The sequence below is a fragment of the Gallinula chloropus genome, assembly GCF_964237585.1.
Source record: "Gallinula chloropus genome assembly, chromosome: 2".
NCBI lineage: Eukaryota > Metazoa > Chordata > Aves > Gruiformes > Rallidae > Gallinula > Gallinula chloropus.
The window spans coordinates 145,158,821-145,175,877 of record NC_140086.1 but is presented as its reverse complement, the minus strand read 5'-3'; the positions used below and the strand labels follow the sequence as shown (position 1 = coordinate 145,175,877).

The 17,057-nt window shown below is 38.1% G+C and overlaps 1 protein-coding gene across 1 annotated transcript in view; it reads left to right on the top strand.

Moving 5' to 3' along the window:
* Positions 1 to 17,057, top strand: part of PRTFDC1 (phosphoribosyl transferase domain containing 1) — a gene marked incomplete at its 5' end in the record, with an annotated part of 43,079 nt that overhangs the window by 13,149 nt on the left and 12,873 nt on the right. Inside the window, one exon of the mRNA XM_084280502.1 lies at positions 10,810 to 10,875. Coding sequence (XP_084136628.1) covers positions 10,810 to 10,875 — 66 coding nt within the window. The remainder of the gene's footprint in view (positions 1 to 10,809; positions 10,876 to 17,057) is intronic.

Below are 17,057 nucleotides of genomic sequence, written 5' to 3'. Positions count from 1 at the left end.
AGTTTATCAAGTTTATCTGTAATGTAAAACTTAATCATAGAGCGGTGATCTCTGTAACTGTACGCATCAGATAACACACCTACACACCACTTAAATATGTTAGCACCATCTGAATTCTTAGTGAGGGTTTTTTTTTAAGGATGAGTAAGTGTTTCAGTGACTCACGTATAAAAGATTTGGGGAACCAAACAGCTCAGCCGGGGGAGAACTGAGTAGGAAGTGGCCTGATTGCTATGGGGACAGAACGAGAACAGATGTGGCAGCGAAGGCAGAGTGGTACCGAGCTGTGTTACAGCTCTCTGGCAACTCCAAAATGCTGTTTTACGGCATTCATGGGGCATATTAAAGCAAGTCAGTACTTGCCTTGTCAAGATGCTTCTTATCTATTGTTCCTTACTTAGGTATTACCTTCCTAATACCGGTTTGTGATTTTTAGCTGTGGAATTCTAACTGAAAAAAAACCAAGTAGTTTTCTTGTACTGCAGGTTGATGGTCTGTTCTTCTGGACTTCAGATCTAATGCAAACTCCACGAGTGGTATTTTCTAATCTTTCTGGAGAAATTTGTCTCCCCAAGGGTCACATTTTTCTAAGAAGCTGTAATGTTTTCTTTTGAAAAATGTTTTCCAATTTGAAATAAATGTTTCACATTACAGTGTGATACAAAGGGTACAGCTCCTATGTATAAATGGAGGTTTAGATCTGAAGTTTCTTTTTCTGCTGGGTTTTTTATTATGATTTTTTTTTTTTGGTGAGCTTAAATCCTTGATATTTTTAAGCAATTCAGGTTTCTGGAATATCTTAACATTTGATACCATGGATGTTTTTAGAATTGGTTAGTTTTAGAACAGACTCAAAGCATCAAGGGATTTCATTAAAAGGATTCAAGAGATCATCTTTTCAAAGAGTTAGATTCTCAAGCTCCCCAGATACAGTGTTGTAAAGCAGTGGTTCGTTGATAAGCCTAAAAAACTGACCTTTAGTCTTAGTAGAATATTTTGTTTCATAGTCTGCCAAGAATACAGCAAGGTGCTACTAAATTGTGACATTGCAGCAATACTATATGTTGTCATTAGGAGAGACTGTAGTCCTTATATTTCATTCTGCTTCACATGTTTTTACAGTAACAGGGAGATAGGCTTTTACGTGTAAGAAAGGTCCAGAACAGAATTGGTTACTAATCCTGTTGTACAAATAAGATCTGATGAGTTCAAAAGTATTGTGACATGTTTATGTGTCAGAAAAATACCACTTTCATTATTTATTTGGATGCTAATAATATCATTTAGCATGTGGCTTTTTATATTAAGATCTGAAATGGGGCAAAATTAATTAAAGAAAGCCGGAGGGTTCTAATTTCCCCAAGGAATTCTATGACTCTCTTTTACTGGCATCTCTTGAACGCTGTTTCATAAAACAGATCACAGCGTGTGCAATGTTCATGCCATGCCACACCCCAGGGGTGCTGTCAGGTGTAAACCAGAAAGGCTGCTTTAAAGGAATATAACAATAACAAGCAGCACTGTATTGCTGCAGTGCTGTTTTGTGGGACCAATACAATTTTTTTTCCCCTCCTCATTTGATAGACAAGAGTTAGAATATTTTAAAAGAAAAGGGATACTATAAAATAACCTTGCAAGAAAACTCACAAAATATATCTGTGTTCTCAAAAGTTTCCAAGTAGTCATGAGCCAAGGGACTAAACATAGTGGTATGAAAGAGAGCGCTACTGAGTTGTGAGAGGCAGTGATACACACTGGGCTCCAGACTGCTGGATGTGACTAAGCATTAAAGGTTCTTATCAGTCTTGTCTTTTGTGAATTGCTTACACCTATCTGTCTGTTTTCTCAGCCTGTGGCTATTTGACAAATTTCAGGATTCTTCTACCTTCCTTTTATCATCAAATCCTAGGACCTGCTGATAGTCCAGGTCACAAGGTTAGTACTTTGTGCTTAGTCTAGAGAAAGCTGTTTTCTCTTGTGCTTTCAGAGCCCTCCCAAGGGACAGGGGTTTTAGTATGGAGCTACAAATTCACTATGCTAGGTTTGTCATAGTGTTCATTTACTTCATTGTTTTAAAAAACAATTTTGAACATGGGGTAAGATGATACATACGGATCCAGTAGGGTCCCAGAGGGCATGCTGAGGCCCTCTGTTGATGGTGGGAAACAACTTCCAGTTTTGTTGCTAAACTATAATTGGGTAAAAGACACATACTCCAGTCAACAGACTTGAACCCAAACTGACCTTTACCTTAGCTGAGACCAGTATAGTTGGCCATACCATCCTTGATGTCCTTGAGGATTTCTGCACTACCATAATGTAGTAACAGGAGGAAGATTTTCACTCTTTGGCTTATGCTGGTATTCTGAGAGCTGAGGAAGAAACGAAGCCCACGTCTCCTGTTCCAGGAGTGTGGGGTTTTATTACTTTGTTATCACAAAAGGTAGACACCCTTAGTAATACCTCCTGTCAGTGCAGAATGAGTGCCTGAGTAGAATTAAGGCAGTTCTGGAGAGAATGCTTCCTAAATGGTTCTTTTGCCAGTAAATTTTTAATTTTATTTTCCTCCCATCTCTGAAGACAAAGTATGAGCCTCACCTCACAGGACTGAACAGCCCTGTGAAATGTTAGCACCTTTTCTCGCCCTGGAACATAGGCAGATTTTATTTCTATGTTTTAAAAGTTGTTTTACAGGATAAAGAGAAGTCACAGTATAAGGAAACCTCAGAGTAGACTTTGTGGAAATTAACCTGAGTTTCGAGCATATGCTGTGTTTCTGATTTTTACACCATTCAAAACATTGGTTATCACAGGTGCTTCATTTCACGTCTTGCTGATCTTTTCAAGTGTACAGGTGCTCTTTGTGCCATATGGGTATACACAGTGCTGCAGTCTTACTGCCTCAGTCTTAAATAAAATAACCCACTGAATGTATACCAAATAAATAATATTTAGTTGCTAAACCAGAAAGGAAAATGTGAAATAATTTATTGTCTATAACCCCTCTTAGTCAAGTTAAGGGGTCTAAATTCTGCTTCAATTTACAACAGTTTGGCCCTTTTCCTGTAGAGTTACTTCATGTTTATGCCAATAAAACTGGGTTCGTATCTCTGCTTAGGGGTTTTAAGGAAAGTTCTACCCGCAGTAAAACTACCGGGGTAGAACATGTATCCAGTCATCATTTGAGATTTTTTTAAACATTGGAAATATCTTTATTCTCTTTATCTACAGAAATTATTAGTAAGTAGAGACATAGTGCTGAACACGTGCATCCAACAAAATAAAAGTGTATAACAAATTTACAGCTTTTAATATTTGCTCCTAGCAAATATGTTCTTAGTTGCAGGTACAATCTGCATTAACCTGTGTTAACTTCATTAACATTTCCTGTGAGTTAACCTGTGTTGATATCTGAGAGTACACATGATGAGAGATCAGTTCCAAATGCCTTGACCTGGAAGGGAAAAGCTTCAGTGGCAGTTCATGCTTCATTAGATACGAGGGAATCTCTGTGGAAGCAACTCCTGTAGGGGATGGATTTTCTGTGTCTGCTTCAAGGTGCCTTAACTTCTGTGAGACAGCATGCAGGAGTCCTGATAACACCAGAAGTTACTGAATGCGTGAACAGATGATTGTAAACAATCCATTTTATTAATAACTTAATGATAATGTATTAATAAGATATTTAAGCTGTATGATCTGCCTTGCTTTAACAGCAAGGAAGAAACATACCCATGTGTTACCACAGGTCAGCGAGTAAGGGTACCTTGCTGTCAGTAAGTTCAGTCTGTCCAAAGCCAACTTCCTTGTTGCAGAACTCTGGCCTTCCCTGGAACTGGATGGACTAGCCTGAATTTGAGGCACTTCCAGACCTGTGCAGTGGAGTTAAGGAGTAACAACAAAGAAGAAAAAAACATACAAAACAAGTGATATCTTCAAATAGTTGTACTGTAGATCTAACTATAGGGATATAAAATACATGTTACCCTGTAGTAACTGCAACTCAGATAGATAGATATATATACACCAGTTTAAAATTCACTATCTCAGGTTATGCTGGCCATAGCAGTAAGACAGATCTCGGCCCTTCTCAGTCAGTGGTGTGGTTACTAAGCAGCTTGGGAAGGCATCATAGCCTCAGCTTCAGAGCTAACAGAGAGACCAAACCATCAGTGCTTCAGTGTAAATGTGCCTTTACTGTTCCTGTGGGATATGGGGTGTTCTGACAGGGAGCATATGCCACTTGACTGCATTTGATTTCCAGTTGGTTCAGCATTGCTGGCTTGTTTGCAAGGTATTCAAAGCACCTCCTATAAATATATCAGTGACCTGGCATTGGTTATTTTGGATGTGGGTGTGCCCTGGAGGCTGCAATCTGCCCTTTGGTTTACATTTGATTCTGGGGAAGGGAAGACATGCTTTCCAGCTTTTACTGGGATGCGATCCATATCTTTCCCACTCATTTGCTAAGTCTCCACGTTAACAGTACTTACTAGTTGTCTTGTGCATGTTGCTTCTTAAGCCTGGATAGTCCTTGTTGGCTGCTATGAAAACCATGGCAGTCCATGTTCTGACCTACACTGTTGAGGTCCTTTGTTCTCAGCTGTTGTTCTTTAGAGAAGAAATCCAAAGTGGTGGCATTTCAAGGGTATGCTTCTTGTAAGTACAACATCTTATGTTATTAACATTCCATTTCTTACTTCTGCTGAGATAATAAGAATAATTTCATAGCCTATTTTCTATATGACGCTTTGACTTTGCCTAGTAGTAGTTAGAATAGGTTAACAGATGATGTTGGTGCCATACTAACAGTTCCTTGACCAACATATTTATACATTAAAGCACTTCTTAGGAGGCAGCTGCAAAGCAAGTAAGTTTCATACTGGGGTGTCAGCATCCAAATTGGAACATCAAAATTCTCCTTTTAACTCCTGTGCTCATGACTGAGATGGTAGAGCATGGCTTGTAGCAAAAGATATTATAATTATTGAACATATGCGATTTCAAAGCAGAAGTCTTTGTAATTTTGGATACATATATCTAAAGTCTGCCAATAACCTGCAATTAATTTCTGCAATGCTGTCTTTTCAAATACAGAAAGCTTGGTTATATTATGAATCAGTTTGCTGCAGGTAACTCACATAGAAGTAACAATTTTCTATTTAGAATTTGCGTGACAGACATTGCTTCTGTGATTTCATTTTTGGAAGGTATTAACTGGAAACTAATTTCTTGTCATCTTTGCTCTGCTCTTGTCTCAGCATTATGTTTTTTTCTCAACTGAAAGATGTATCTGTAATACGAGTTGTTCTGTATGCCAGAGTATATGGTTTGCTTTGGGTGTCTGTCATGTTCAGTCTCTGTTGCAGCAGTGTGTTGGAGCCATGTCTGAAAACGTACCCATTTCATGTCAGTTGTGTCCTTGTGATGCTTTGAAGTCTCAGCTTTTCTTTACTGTATGAATTATCAAGAAGTGTGTTCAAATCATCTTAATTCATTACCTTGGTAATTATCATCTCCTATTTGGGTTTAATATCATGCACCTTGTTGCATCTATGCCATTCAAAATGCAGCTGTCATATCACCTTCAAAGTTAGTGTTGGTGTAGCCTATCCAGTTACTACTCTTCTTCCAGTGTTGAATGCAAGTTATTGGCTTATTGAGACTCCATTCTTAATGACCATGAACACCACACACAGTAAATCCAATTGTTTTCATTATTCAGTGGGTAAACCCTCTAGATAAATTTATGTTTCTGCTCCCAGAAGTTTTGAGTGTAGAACCATGTTAATCACCCAGTGCTATGTTGCAAAGACAGTTTGCTAATTTTCGTGACATAAGTTGGAAGAAATATTAGATTGGTTGCATCTTTTGAAATCTCTCCTCAAATATATTTCACATTAAAGTGAAACCTTTGAGTAAACATGGAAGCGAATTATCTTGGCGTGACACCAAGGGGTAGTCTGTTAAACGTTTGTGTGAGGCAGAGCCCAAGTGGATAGTTCAGGATGTTGCTCCTGGAAAATAGTCAGGATTGTTGCTGCTAATGTGCCTGTGGTAAATGTGATTGAAAATAATTTGAGTGGTCAGTGAGGATTTTAGTAAGAAAATACTGGTTTTATCTCTTAAACTGGGATTCATCTCACCTAACTTCAGATTTCTCACAGTTAGAAGTCTAGGTATAAATTACCTGCAGTAGATTTCACAAATGGTGGAATAGAGTATTTTTGTAACCTACCTTGTTTTCTCTATTGATTATAAAGGGAGCCCAGGATACATGGGTTTAATTTTCAGATACCTAAATTAGGAACAGAGTCATACAGTCTTTAATGAAAACATTTCAAGGTCCTGGGTCATGCTGTGAGAACAGAAGTGGCATAGATCACATGCAGTTAGTGGCAGTCTTCATGGAAAATGTAGAGGTGAGGCCAGAGTAAATATGGAGGCTGAACTCTACTCTGCTGTCATGGACATGTCACACCAAACTTACTGGCAAAGTGCTGCTTGACTCTTGCTTTTCAAACTGCCAGTTCACAGGCAGTAATTCTGTCCTAATTGTTTCACTTGCCCATTAAGGAATGATAAGAGAGGCTTTAGAGACGCTCTGTATACAATGTCTGGAAGTTCCAAGGGACACCTGAAAGTGATGGTTTGTCAGTCACTTCTTTTTGGTCAAAGCCTTTCTGGAAAACTGCTGTAGGAGACGGGATTGTTGTACAAAGTGAGAGCGCTGTCCTCATGGGTCTCTCAGGTCAGCAGATCTGCTGTATCACCCAGGTGGCAGAAAGCAAAGTTGAACAGGTCTGATGATCACATCCTACTTCGTTGAGTTTCCCCAGTGAATTTTGGAAGAAAAAGGTAACGACATTTTTTTCCAAGAAACTCCATATGAACTGTGCAGACTATAGCAACTCAGTGTGTGATAATGACCTGGTGTTTATATTTCATCATTTAGCCATGCTTTTACCTGTTATGTTACAGCTACTTTTTTTGCCATGATTAAAGAATCTTTGGATCAGTGAGCCCAGTATTAATGTGCTCCAGATTCTGCTTCTTTAGAAGAGTAACAGATGTTCACAGTTTGGTGCAATTTTCAGATGAGCAATGCTGTTTATAATAAATTTTCCTGAGACCACCCAACTCATTTCACATGTAACTTGAACTATGTCCAAGTGTTGATCTCAGGAGATGTAAAAGAGATGTAATAATTCTGTGCCCCACCCAGTTCAAAAGACATGACTTAGTATAGATGGAATTTAAGTATCTATACTTCCAATCAGCATAGAAAGTCAAAGTTTTATCTTCCATACCATGAAAAATAGAGATGGAAACAGCAACATTCTTGCTTTCATTCATCAAGTATTCATAGGATATGAGGAAGTATATTGAGAAGGTCTGAATGAAATAAAATTACAAAGCAAAGATGGACAGGTAAAAAAGCACAACATAGCAATTAAAACCAAATTATCCTGTAAAAATGCATGTTCATTAAACACAGGAAAAAATGAGAAATGCAGTATTAAATATATTTTGGGGTGTGGAAAATTCATCATGTCTTGTTAGAAACAGCTGCAATAAATTTTGTACTGCATTAACTAAATGTGGTGTGATTTGATATGTCTCTGTGCATGACATTATATTTAGTGTCAAGCATTTAACAGCGAAATTAGTGTTGGTAGGGTTTAGGGATGTTGGAAAGCAAGTATTGAGGAACTTTGGAAGACAGAAAGTGAACCTTTAATTCATGTCTCTGCATTTATAAGAAGTCGTAGAGTCTCAATTGTATCATTTTTTTTCCAAGGTATGGAACAACTCCCAAAGAAAAAAGAAGCTCTGAATGACTTGAGACCATGAAAATTAAACAGACAGTTCTGAACTGACAGTAATTGGTACTGAATGAAACAGTACCAATTTATTTTTCTTTCCTGACATTTATTATACTTATACCTAACATTATTGCAATGTTATTTTGAGATTATAAAATGAGAACTCTGAAAAAAGCGTTGAGAGGTTCCTATGGCAACCATAGTGTGCACATTATCTATAGGAACATTATGATTACAGTAATGTGACATCGTGGTATTGAGTCTTGCTGTTTGGCAGGCAGGTATTTTACAGTATGAGTTAATTGATAAATGTAGAGATAGTTAGAAATGCCAGTAAAATAAATTATCTGAGTTTATTTTATTTTTTTTTTTGCAAGGGAATTGCTCTACGGCATGATGCAAATAATTATATTTAAATTTCTTGAATGCACCTTGGCTGAAGGGTTCTGAGCTGCATTTTTCTATTAGGTTTCTAGGCAGAGTGAATACTCAGCCCTGTCCTCTGACAGCAATCGCTCTCCAGTCCAAACAGGAGGATTTTCATAATTGTGTGCAGTTGTGTCACAACAGCCTATGAGAGGAGATGCAGACTGACAGGATGTTCTGATCCCCCAGCTCTCAATGGCTTTTGTGTTTGCTTAAATGCTTGCCAGCAATGAAGATGCTATTTCAGCATCTTCCTTTCAGCCGCAGCCAGAAATACCAAATGCAAAGGAAACAGTGCTGCTGTGAAGTCTGCTGAAAGAGATTGGGTTTTAGTTAAAAATAAAAAAAGTCATTAATCATTGCACCTCACTGTTATCTGTGTTTCCCCTCTCTTTTTCAACTAGCAAGAAAGGGCAAACTGCCTCTTCAGTAATTCTTGTGTATGGTTGTTAATGAAACTCCAGTCTTTCTCATCTGGAAATTAAAAAATATTTTGTCACTGCCTTGGTTACACATGCTGTAATAGATAGTAGAAGCCATGTGCTTTTTACAGTCTATAATAGCCTCAATCTGAACGTGTCCCTGAATTTTGAGGAGTGACCCGTCTTGCTCTACAGCAGAAGGCTTATGCTTTTAAGCCTGAAATTAAAAATCTTTACCTCCGCATTTAATTTAGTTTTAAAATAATCTTCTGAGGAAGTCAGTTGTTTGCCGTGTGTTTGTTTGGGGTTTTGGTGCAGTTGTTTTTCTTTTTCCTTTTCTTTACAAAAGTAAGGAAATGTTGAAATGTATTAGAAAACATATGGGATGTAACCTTCATTCCTGCTGGAGCTCTTGTTTCCCAGGAAACAAATCAGTGCAGTGTGGAAAGGATCTGAAACTCCCAGGTCCGGTGCAGAAGAAGTCAAAGCAGGTCTAAAACCTGTCTGTTAAGGCAGTGACTGCTGAGGACGTCTTCCAACACTGTGGCGTGAGAGTTTTTTGGAGGGTGGAGTCTGGATAAAAGGGGAGCCCTTTGATGGGTCTGCACTCTGGAGAGAATGTCTGTGCAATCCAGCAACCTTTACTTAGTCAGGAAGGCTGTATTAATTTAGACAACCTATTTCCTTGAGGACCACAAATAGTTCCTGGGGTTGTCATATTGCTTGCGATCAGGTGGCTGCAAAGGTGCCTTGGAAGTCCCTGGACTTCTGCCACCTGGGCTGTGAGTGTGGACAGATGCAGTTTCCATCTGCACAGGCGTGCGACTGTAACCGTGCCGCGTGGCAGGTGTGTGTGTGCTGCCTCTGCCGGTGCTGCTTTCCGAGGGGAAGGAGAGTAATAAACCTCTTAGCCATAAAAATCCTCACCTATCTTGTAAGTCCTGCTGTCCTATGATTTATTTGTGGAAAAACATTTGACTTCAGAGTACTGGATTTATGAAATAAAAGCAAAACAGTCAAGTGTTGCATTTTTGGCAGTTGTTTGTAATGATAAAGCTTCTTGATGTTACTAGTAAACTACAGTGTCACGTTGTGGTACTGCAGCTATTACTAAAATTGATCTAACGTCATCTTCCTATGGGTAGGGAGATTAGATTAGCACATGCACCCATTTGGCAAAACCCCCACATTAGCTATACCTAATTTTTCTCTGGAAAGTTCATACAGCCTTGACATGACTGTTTGGGATTTTGGTGCAGTTCTTTATGCCTCTTTTGTCTTCCCTTAAAGGTAGGGCTTCTGTGTGTCTCCTGTATGTGACCTTAACTTTGTGTGCTGCTGTTAACAAATTTGAACTAGACCTAGTTCTACGTCAAAACAAATTTCTGCTAGAAGTGCCTGTAAAACAATTATTTCAAAAGAGATCTTTTTATTGTTTGGTTTGTTGGTTTTGTTTTTTTTTTTTTTAAATTTTCCAACAGGAAAATCAATGCATACTTTTCTGTTTGGGTTAGTCTTTAGTTCGACCTAATTGATGGTATTTTATTTTACAGAATTGGCCTGTAGGATTTTATCTTTGTGTTAGTTGAAGAAACAAAACCAAAACCCTTGAAACTGTATGGCACACTGAAACTATTCTTGATAACAAGTGATAATTTTTGCAAAACATTTTTCCTCCGAAAAAAATACTGAGTGAATTTCTTCAAAAATAACTGAGTTCTCTGAGTGAGTGACAGATGTAAGCACATTTTCCCTGTGTTCCTAAAGCCTGTTCCAAAAAAAAGAGGATTTTCTTCCAGGTGTTTGGTCAAGTGTTGAGATGCTTCTGTCTTCCTGTTGTGAAAGGGACGAAAATGTTAGTCAGCACTTGTCATATCAAAAAATAGCAAGCAAGGGAACATTATTTACCTTAAAAAAGAAGATGCAACTTTTTCTAGTTCAGAAAAGCTTAAATACACCTGGGCGATGATAGAAGTCACAGGAACAAGTGAGGATGTGGTTTTCTCATACACTGATATTAATGAGTGTTGGAAAATATTGGTAACCAAGGCTGTGAAAGATCAAAGAAAAGATAACATGTTTATACTTTTCTTTTATACAGTTGTATCCAATTTAAATTTTTTGTCTTCTTTCAGAATGATCAGTCCATGCAAGATATGCAGATAATGGGAGGAGATGATCTTTCCAAGCTGACTGGGAAGGTTTGTTAATTTTAAATTTAAGAAAGAATATACAACCACTAAAAGTGTTTGAGAAAAGCTGTGTAACCTTGTTTATGAACTGTCAAATACTCATACTGGAACCAAAGAAATTTTTAATCTCTATTAAATTGCTGTAATGTCATTGCTTTCAGATTGCAGGTGCAACGAAAGCTCAGAATGTAGCCCCTCCAGCCTAGTTTAGGGATTTCCCAAGTTATACATGTGCCATCAGTGAGACTGTGGGCAAAATTTGTGCTGGAATGCTTCCCCTGAGCTTCTTGATATCTTGGAGCCTTGTTTTTTCTGCCTTTGATGGGTGCCTGCAAGCAAAGTGCACACTGAGTGTCCCTACTGAATCAAGCCTATGAGGAGTTTAATACAGTTTTGCCTACTGCACCAAGTTGAGGTGTGGAACCTTTTACTCAGATAATCAAATGGGATTTTTTATTATGTCAGCATCCGGCTGGCTGTATGACTGAATTTGCTTTGCACTATGCTTAATGTTGTGGTAATGGAAGAGTGTGGTTTGAGTCAGTGAGAAGGCTGTTTTCAGCCCGCTGTGGTGATACGAAGCAGCACACTGAAGAGGAAGGAAGACTGATTTCATTAGGCAAATGGTCTATGTGGAAAATGGTCAGAAATTGATTCTTTACTTTGCATTAAGGCAACATAATACTTACCCTGTCATTTGCTCTGTATGTGAAGTTACTCTGTTATTAGCTGGCACTAAACCGTATCGGCCTTCAATGCACTCAGATGTAGCACTAGCAAGCCCATTTGTTTGGCTGTACTACGGCACACCAGAAAAAGAAGAAAAAAACTCTTTAAGTGTTTCATTAATATTAAAAAGGTTTTGATGCAACTAGAACTTAAATGAAAACAAATGCTGTTATACAAAGAATGCTTTAATGATACGAATATCCTGAATTTGCACTTCTAAATACTCCTGCTGGGTTTTTGTTTCCAAATTATCATTAGAGCATTAATCATATTCTTGGGAAATAGGAATTAATTTGCTACCTTCTAATATTCAAACACTGGAGCTACCTGTTTTTCTATGATAATTTTGCATATGTTTCTCAGCGTCACAGGCAGAACTGTCAGTGCACCTATTCATCCATCTGTCTAACATTTCTCCTTCCCAGATAGTCCAAAAGCTTTCTAAGCTTCCAGGCACAGCTTCCCTTCCCCATCTTCCAGTACCGAATTTTCTTGAGGAATGGTTTCAGTTATTAATATCTTTTCCAGATACAATCTTTCTAGTATCATTCCAATTCACTGGCACAAACCATTATTTTCTTTCACTGGACTTTCCTGTATTTGTATGGCCACATGTGTATAGGAGAGAAGGAAAATTTTGCCACAAGTAGTTCTGCTTTTTCCAAAAATGATGTAAATTGTTTTCTTATACCGAAAATCTCAGTGGCCTTTTTGGAATTGGCATGATTTTCCTGTTCCCAGGTATGGAACAGGACATAAAATTTGGCTGTTGGAAGGCTGAGAGATACCTAGAGACAAGACTGAACAGCAGTATGGTTTAGGACTGCTGGGTGAGGCGGCTGCGGTCTTGGCCAGGTGTGAAGGCGCTGGGTTGCGAACCAGCACAGTTGCTGCTGAGAGGAGCAGGAGCTGCTGAGTGGAGCAGGAAGAGAGGGCTGGGACTGCCGGGGGGCAGACCTGCAGAAGGGGCATGTTTGGCACTTGTTTGTGTGTGTGGTTGTCTGACACAGCTGATGTACAGATAACTCAATAGCATTTTCACTATAACACGTGAGGATGGGGTTTCCTTAAGACTTATTTTACTGATTGAAAAGCTGGGATGTAAAGCCTGAGCTCAAATGTTCGTACTTACACATCTAAAGTTGGATATATGAAGGAGTGGCCTTATGTCCACGGATGCCAACTCCTCCATCTGTTGTTGACTTAAGCAATTAGTGCCAGTATTCAGCACATTTTACTAATCAGCCATTTGTGGTCTGATTCAGAGCCTCCTACAGTCAATGCAAATCTTTCCTTGAAGTGATTTTTAGTACCTTAGTTTAGCTGCTGGCTTTTAAATGGTACTGCTGGCTTTCACAACCATTCTCAGTCACTGAACAAATTAGTGGAAGACTTACTGCTAGAATTTAACTGCACTGCTTTTAAATGAGCTGTGTGCTTCTTCTGCCTGCTTGGAGTACTTATTAAGAAAAGATTGCAATTATACTGAAAAATTAATGCGCCAGGTTAAGGACCATTGATTTAATGATCATGGAAGGTGTATAAAAGTGCCAGCATGGGTTTGGAATGTAAGTTCCATTAAGTTTCTGTAAAGTTCAGAAGCATCTATAATGTAAACAGTTTTGAAACATGCAGTTTTGAAACATGCAGACAAAAGAGTGCTGCTCATTGAGTAATAATACCCGGAGCCTCAGCTGGCCTAGAACCTTAGCGAACAGCAAAATCATTTCCATGCAAAACTTGTTATTGGAAATATAGATCACTGAGTGAATTCATGAACATGCTGTTCTAGAACAGTGTTTTCTTCTAGGAAAGCTTAAAGCAAAAAATTTTAAACGCTAATTAAAAAGTGGCTCTTAAGGACAACAGCTCTTCAGAAGAAAGAATCTCTCCTCTGTACTTCTCTACAATATGCTTTTGTTTGTAAAAATATTACAAGCCTGGGAAAAATGTATAATGACCCAAACCATAAAAATGAGAAATATTCTGAGAGTGAGTTAGCACACAGACCCAAATTGTTACCTGAGAAAATGATCCACAATTTGAAATTATTCTCCTGTGAAGAAGGTCACAGAGACAAAAATGATGATTTCCATGGCATGAATCATTAATAAAGGTACTTGAAGAATGAGTCCTGATACAGCTCAAGACTCTGATGCTTTGTAACTATTCATTTCTATGCAGAAAAAATATTTCAAAATCTCTCCTTTAATGGTGTAGGTGAATGTAACATTTCTCAATAGCTGATTTAGTAGTTCAGTAGTTACATAGTTCTCAGTTACTTTAAAGCTGAAACACACATTGGGGTAAAAATTATCAGTAATGTTTGTAAAGAGAAATACATGTTGAAATCAGTGAGATAATTAATAACTGTCCAGGAAACCAGAAGTATTGTTTCAACACAAGATGACTATAAAAAGTTATGTAGATGGCATGAAAGAGCAGATATTATAACCTTGTTTAGTATTAATACTGTAATCATATGATTTGTAACAAATTTTAAAATACTTGTGGCATTTAACCAAAGCAAATTTTAAAACATTGGAAACTTAAGTGGGTTCTGCTGTACCAGAGCTGTGAGTTATCGCTGCCATTTAACCTCATATACTTCTGTATGTGTATATTTTGCCCCAAGAGCTTTGAGGCTGGTTACATAGTCCAAAGCCTCTACTGACAGGAATCATACTGTATATCCCTCCATACGTGCTATGTTCTGCCACCTTTCAAAAAAGCTCCTATACTACTTTGCCTTGTCTCCTCTTAGGTTGACAAGAACTTCAAATTAGAAAGAAGTAGTTATGCAGTAGTATGATACAGTTATGGAACCAGTGAATTTCTGATACTCCATCTGTCTGTAGTATGAATCAATGCTCATGTTCTTTATGAAGGACTATTCCCCTTGTTAATATTAAGAACATCTTGTTGACAGCTCGTGGTTTTGGTGTCTTCATAGAGGTGTAGAAGGTATAAATAGTGATCAAGAAAAAAAAGAAAGTGAAAGTCTTGCATTCTCTCTGCACTACATTGTGTTAGTTTGAGCACTGCATCACTTCTCTGATGCTCCTGTACAATGAGTGATCAGCTCGTAGCAAAAAGAGGTTTCACTCAGAGGAAGGTATCTACCAGGCAGCACTCTGCATTTCGTCCTGGCAAGATTTCTGCTATAAAATCTCCAAGCTTCCTTTGTATGTCTCACCTAAAGTGATTTATCCACTGTCTACCCTTTTCTTGCCCCAGTCGTTATATGGGAAGATGTTCCAGGAACATAATGCAATCTCACTGGCTTTCTCTACGACTCTCATTTTTTTTAATCTTCTTTTAGAAAACTATTTTCTCTGCACGTCTTAGATTCTAACATGAGTTCTGAGAGCCGTATCTCTAACAGCCTTCTAAACATGGTAGCCTTTCAGTACTTAATAAATGATACTTGTGGCAGCTGTGTAACACACAGTTTTATTCTCTAGCTTTAAAATACGTATTATCCTCTTCTTCGCCATTCCAAGTTTGTTTCTCATAATTCTGTTGGTTCTATACTTCAGCATTCACTGCCTCAACTAAGACTATGCATTCTCTCCCTACCTGCATTCCTTTCTGAAATAATGCCTATAAATTTGCAGAAAAAAAATAAAGTCCTTCTCTTCAGAACATTGTGTACACAAAGGACTTCAGACGATGGTAAAGATACACAAAATCCACTATACACTTCTGCGGTAGTCGTGTTCTCTGCTACATCTTGCTGCATTCCTATCAGATGTGCAACCTTGCCTTTTTTATCTTTTCAAAGGTTGATTTTATATGTGTCTTAAAGCATTCCACATCTTAAGTAGTTAACTGCCATAGGATGAAAGGTCTGCCTAGGTTTGTGCCGTGCTTTCAGCAGCAGACAGCTGGAGTTTCAGTAGGGAAAGGATATATGAAAGACAGCAAGACCAGAGACTACCTCCAGGAATACATCCAGTGCTAGAGCTGTTATCCATGTCTGTGTAACATTCTTGTAATTCCTGTAACACTTCTAGGACCACAAGATCCTAGAGCAAGAAGTTTCATATTTAAGTAGCCTGTGGAAAAGTTACTCTTTCAAGCTTGCTACCTGCTTACCTTCAGTGAGCTTTGCAAGACTTAGGTAAATCTGCCTTTTTTAATTGCTTCCTTAAAACTTTCTGCAAATCTTGCCACAGGAAGCTTATTTTTTTCCCCCTTTTTTTTTCTAGTACAGTTATTTGGCCTGATCACAAACAGAACTTTGTTTAGAGATTGAGGTATTTTAAGATCCAAAAGCACCAGTATTCCTGTCTGAACTTCTGGATAATTTAGATTGAGGAGTCCCAAATGATAATTTCTTCACTGGGTCTCCAGTTTCTCTTTTGAGATACCAACTATTGTGACTTAAAGACTTGATGGAGAAGCCTCCATACTTCAGGCATGTTTTACCAACAGCTGTCATTGCTGCTAAAATGGTGAACCTAATTTTCTGTTCCGAATTTGGTTAGCTTTTTGCCTTTCACTGTTGCCTTTTTTAATACCTTTGTCTACTAGATTGAACAGCTTGCCATTATCAAATTTATATTGCCATATGGTTGCATATTTGCCCATCATCCAATTGTTACTTAAGCTTCTTTTAGATAAACTAATACTTGCTGTAAAGTACTGGTATACTGTAGGACGTAAGTGAGATGAGGTTTGAAGGTAGAATTAATAACAGGAAATTAGCACTAGGCTATCTATATTACTGGAGAAACAAAATTTAAAGCATACAGATCCTTCTGTTGGCCTGAACAGAATCAGCAGACTTCAAACTCAGTACAGATTGGGAGAAATTCTTAATGTTAACCTAATGTGGTAATCAATTTGGGAGAAAGAGGTGATTGCTCTACATAATCACCTGCCCTATGACCGAAAGGGCAGATAAAAATGTTAAGAATTCCTCTGAGCTAAAATAAGAAAGCAAATTATCAGCTGTGGAACACTGATAAATGAGTTGGCGGTCAGCTGCAGTGGAAGATTATCATGTGCAGTAAAGCCAGCACTTAAATATTGAGTCCATGATTTCTACTACATACAGCGGTTCCAAATTTTTGTTCCCAGGCTCAGCTGTTGAAGGTATTTTGTGGTCTCTTTGAGGCTGTGGGCTGAAGGGTCAAAGTTCTTCTGTGAAAAATGTTCTCCCACTGGGAACTAGGCTGTTAATTAAATAAAAGCTATTACTTCCTGCTACAAACCTTACTTCACTGTAAGGTGTTTTTTTCCAGGTCTCAAATCATGGTTCTTTTCTGAGAGTTAAGTTCTTTCTGGGTTTTTTTAACAGCTTTTTGTTGTTGTTGTTGGGTTTGGGGTGGTGGTGGTGTTTGTTTGTTTGTTTTAATTGTGCATATTTACTGATTTTATGCTGAAACATGCAAGGGCTGTGTTTGTCCTCTTAGCTGTAGTATTGCATTAAATGTGGTTATTTATTTGTTTACTTA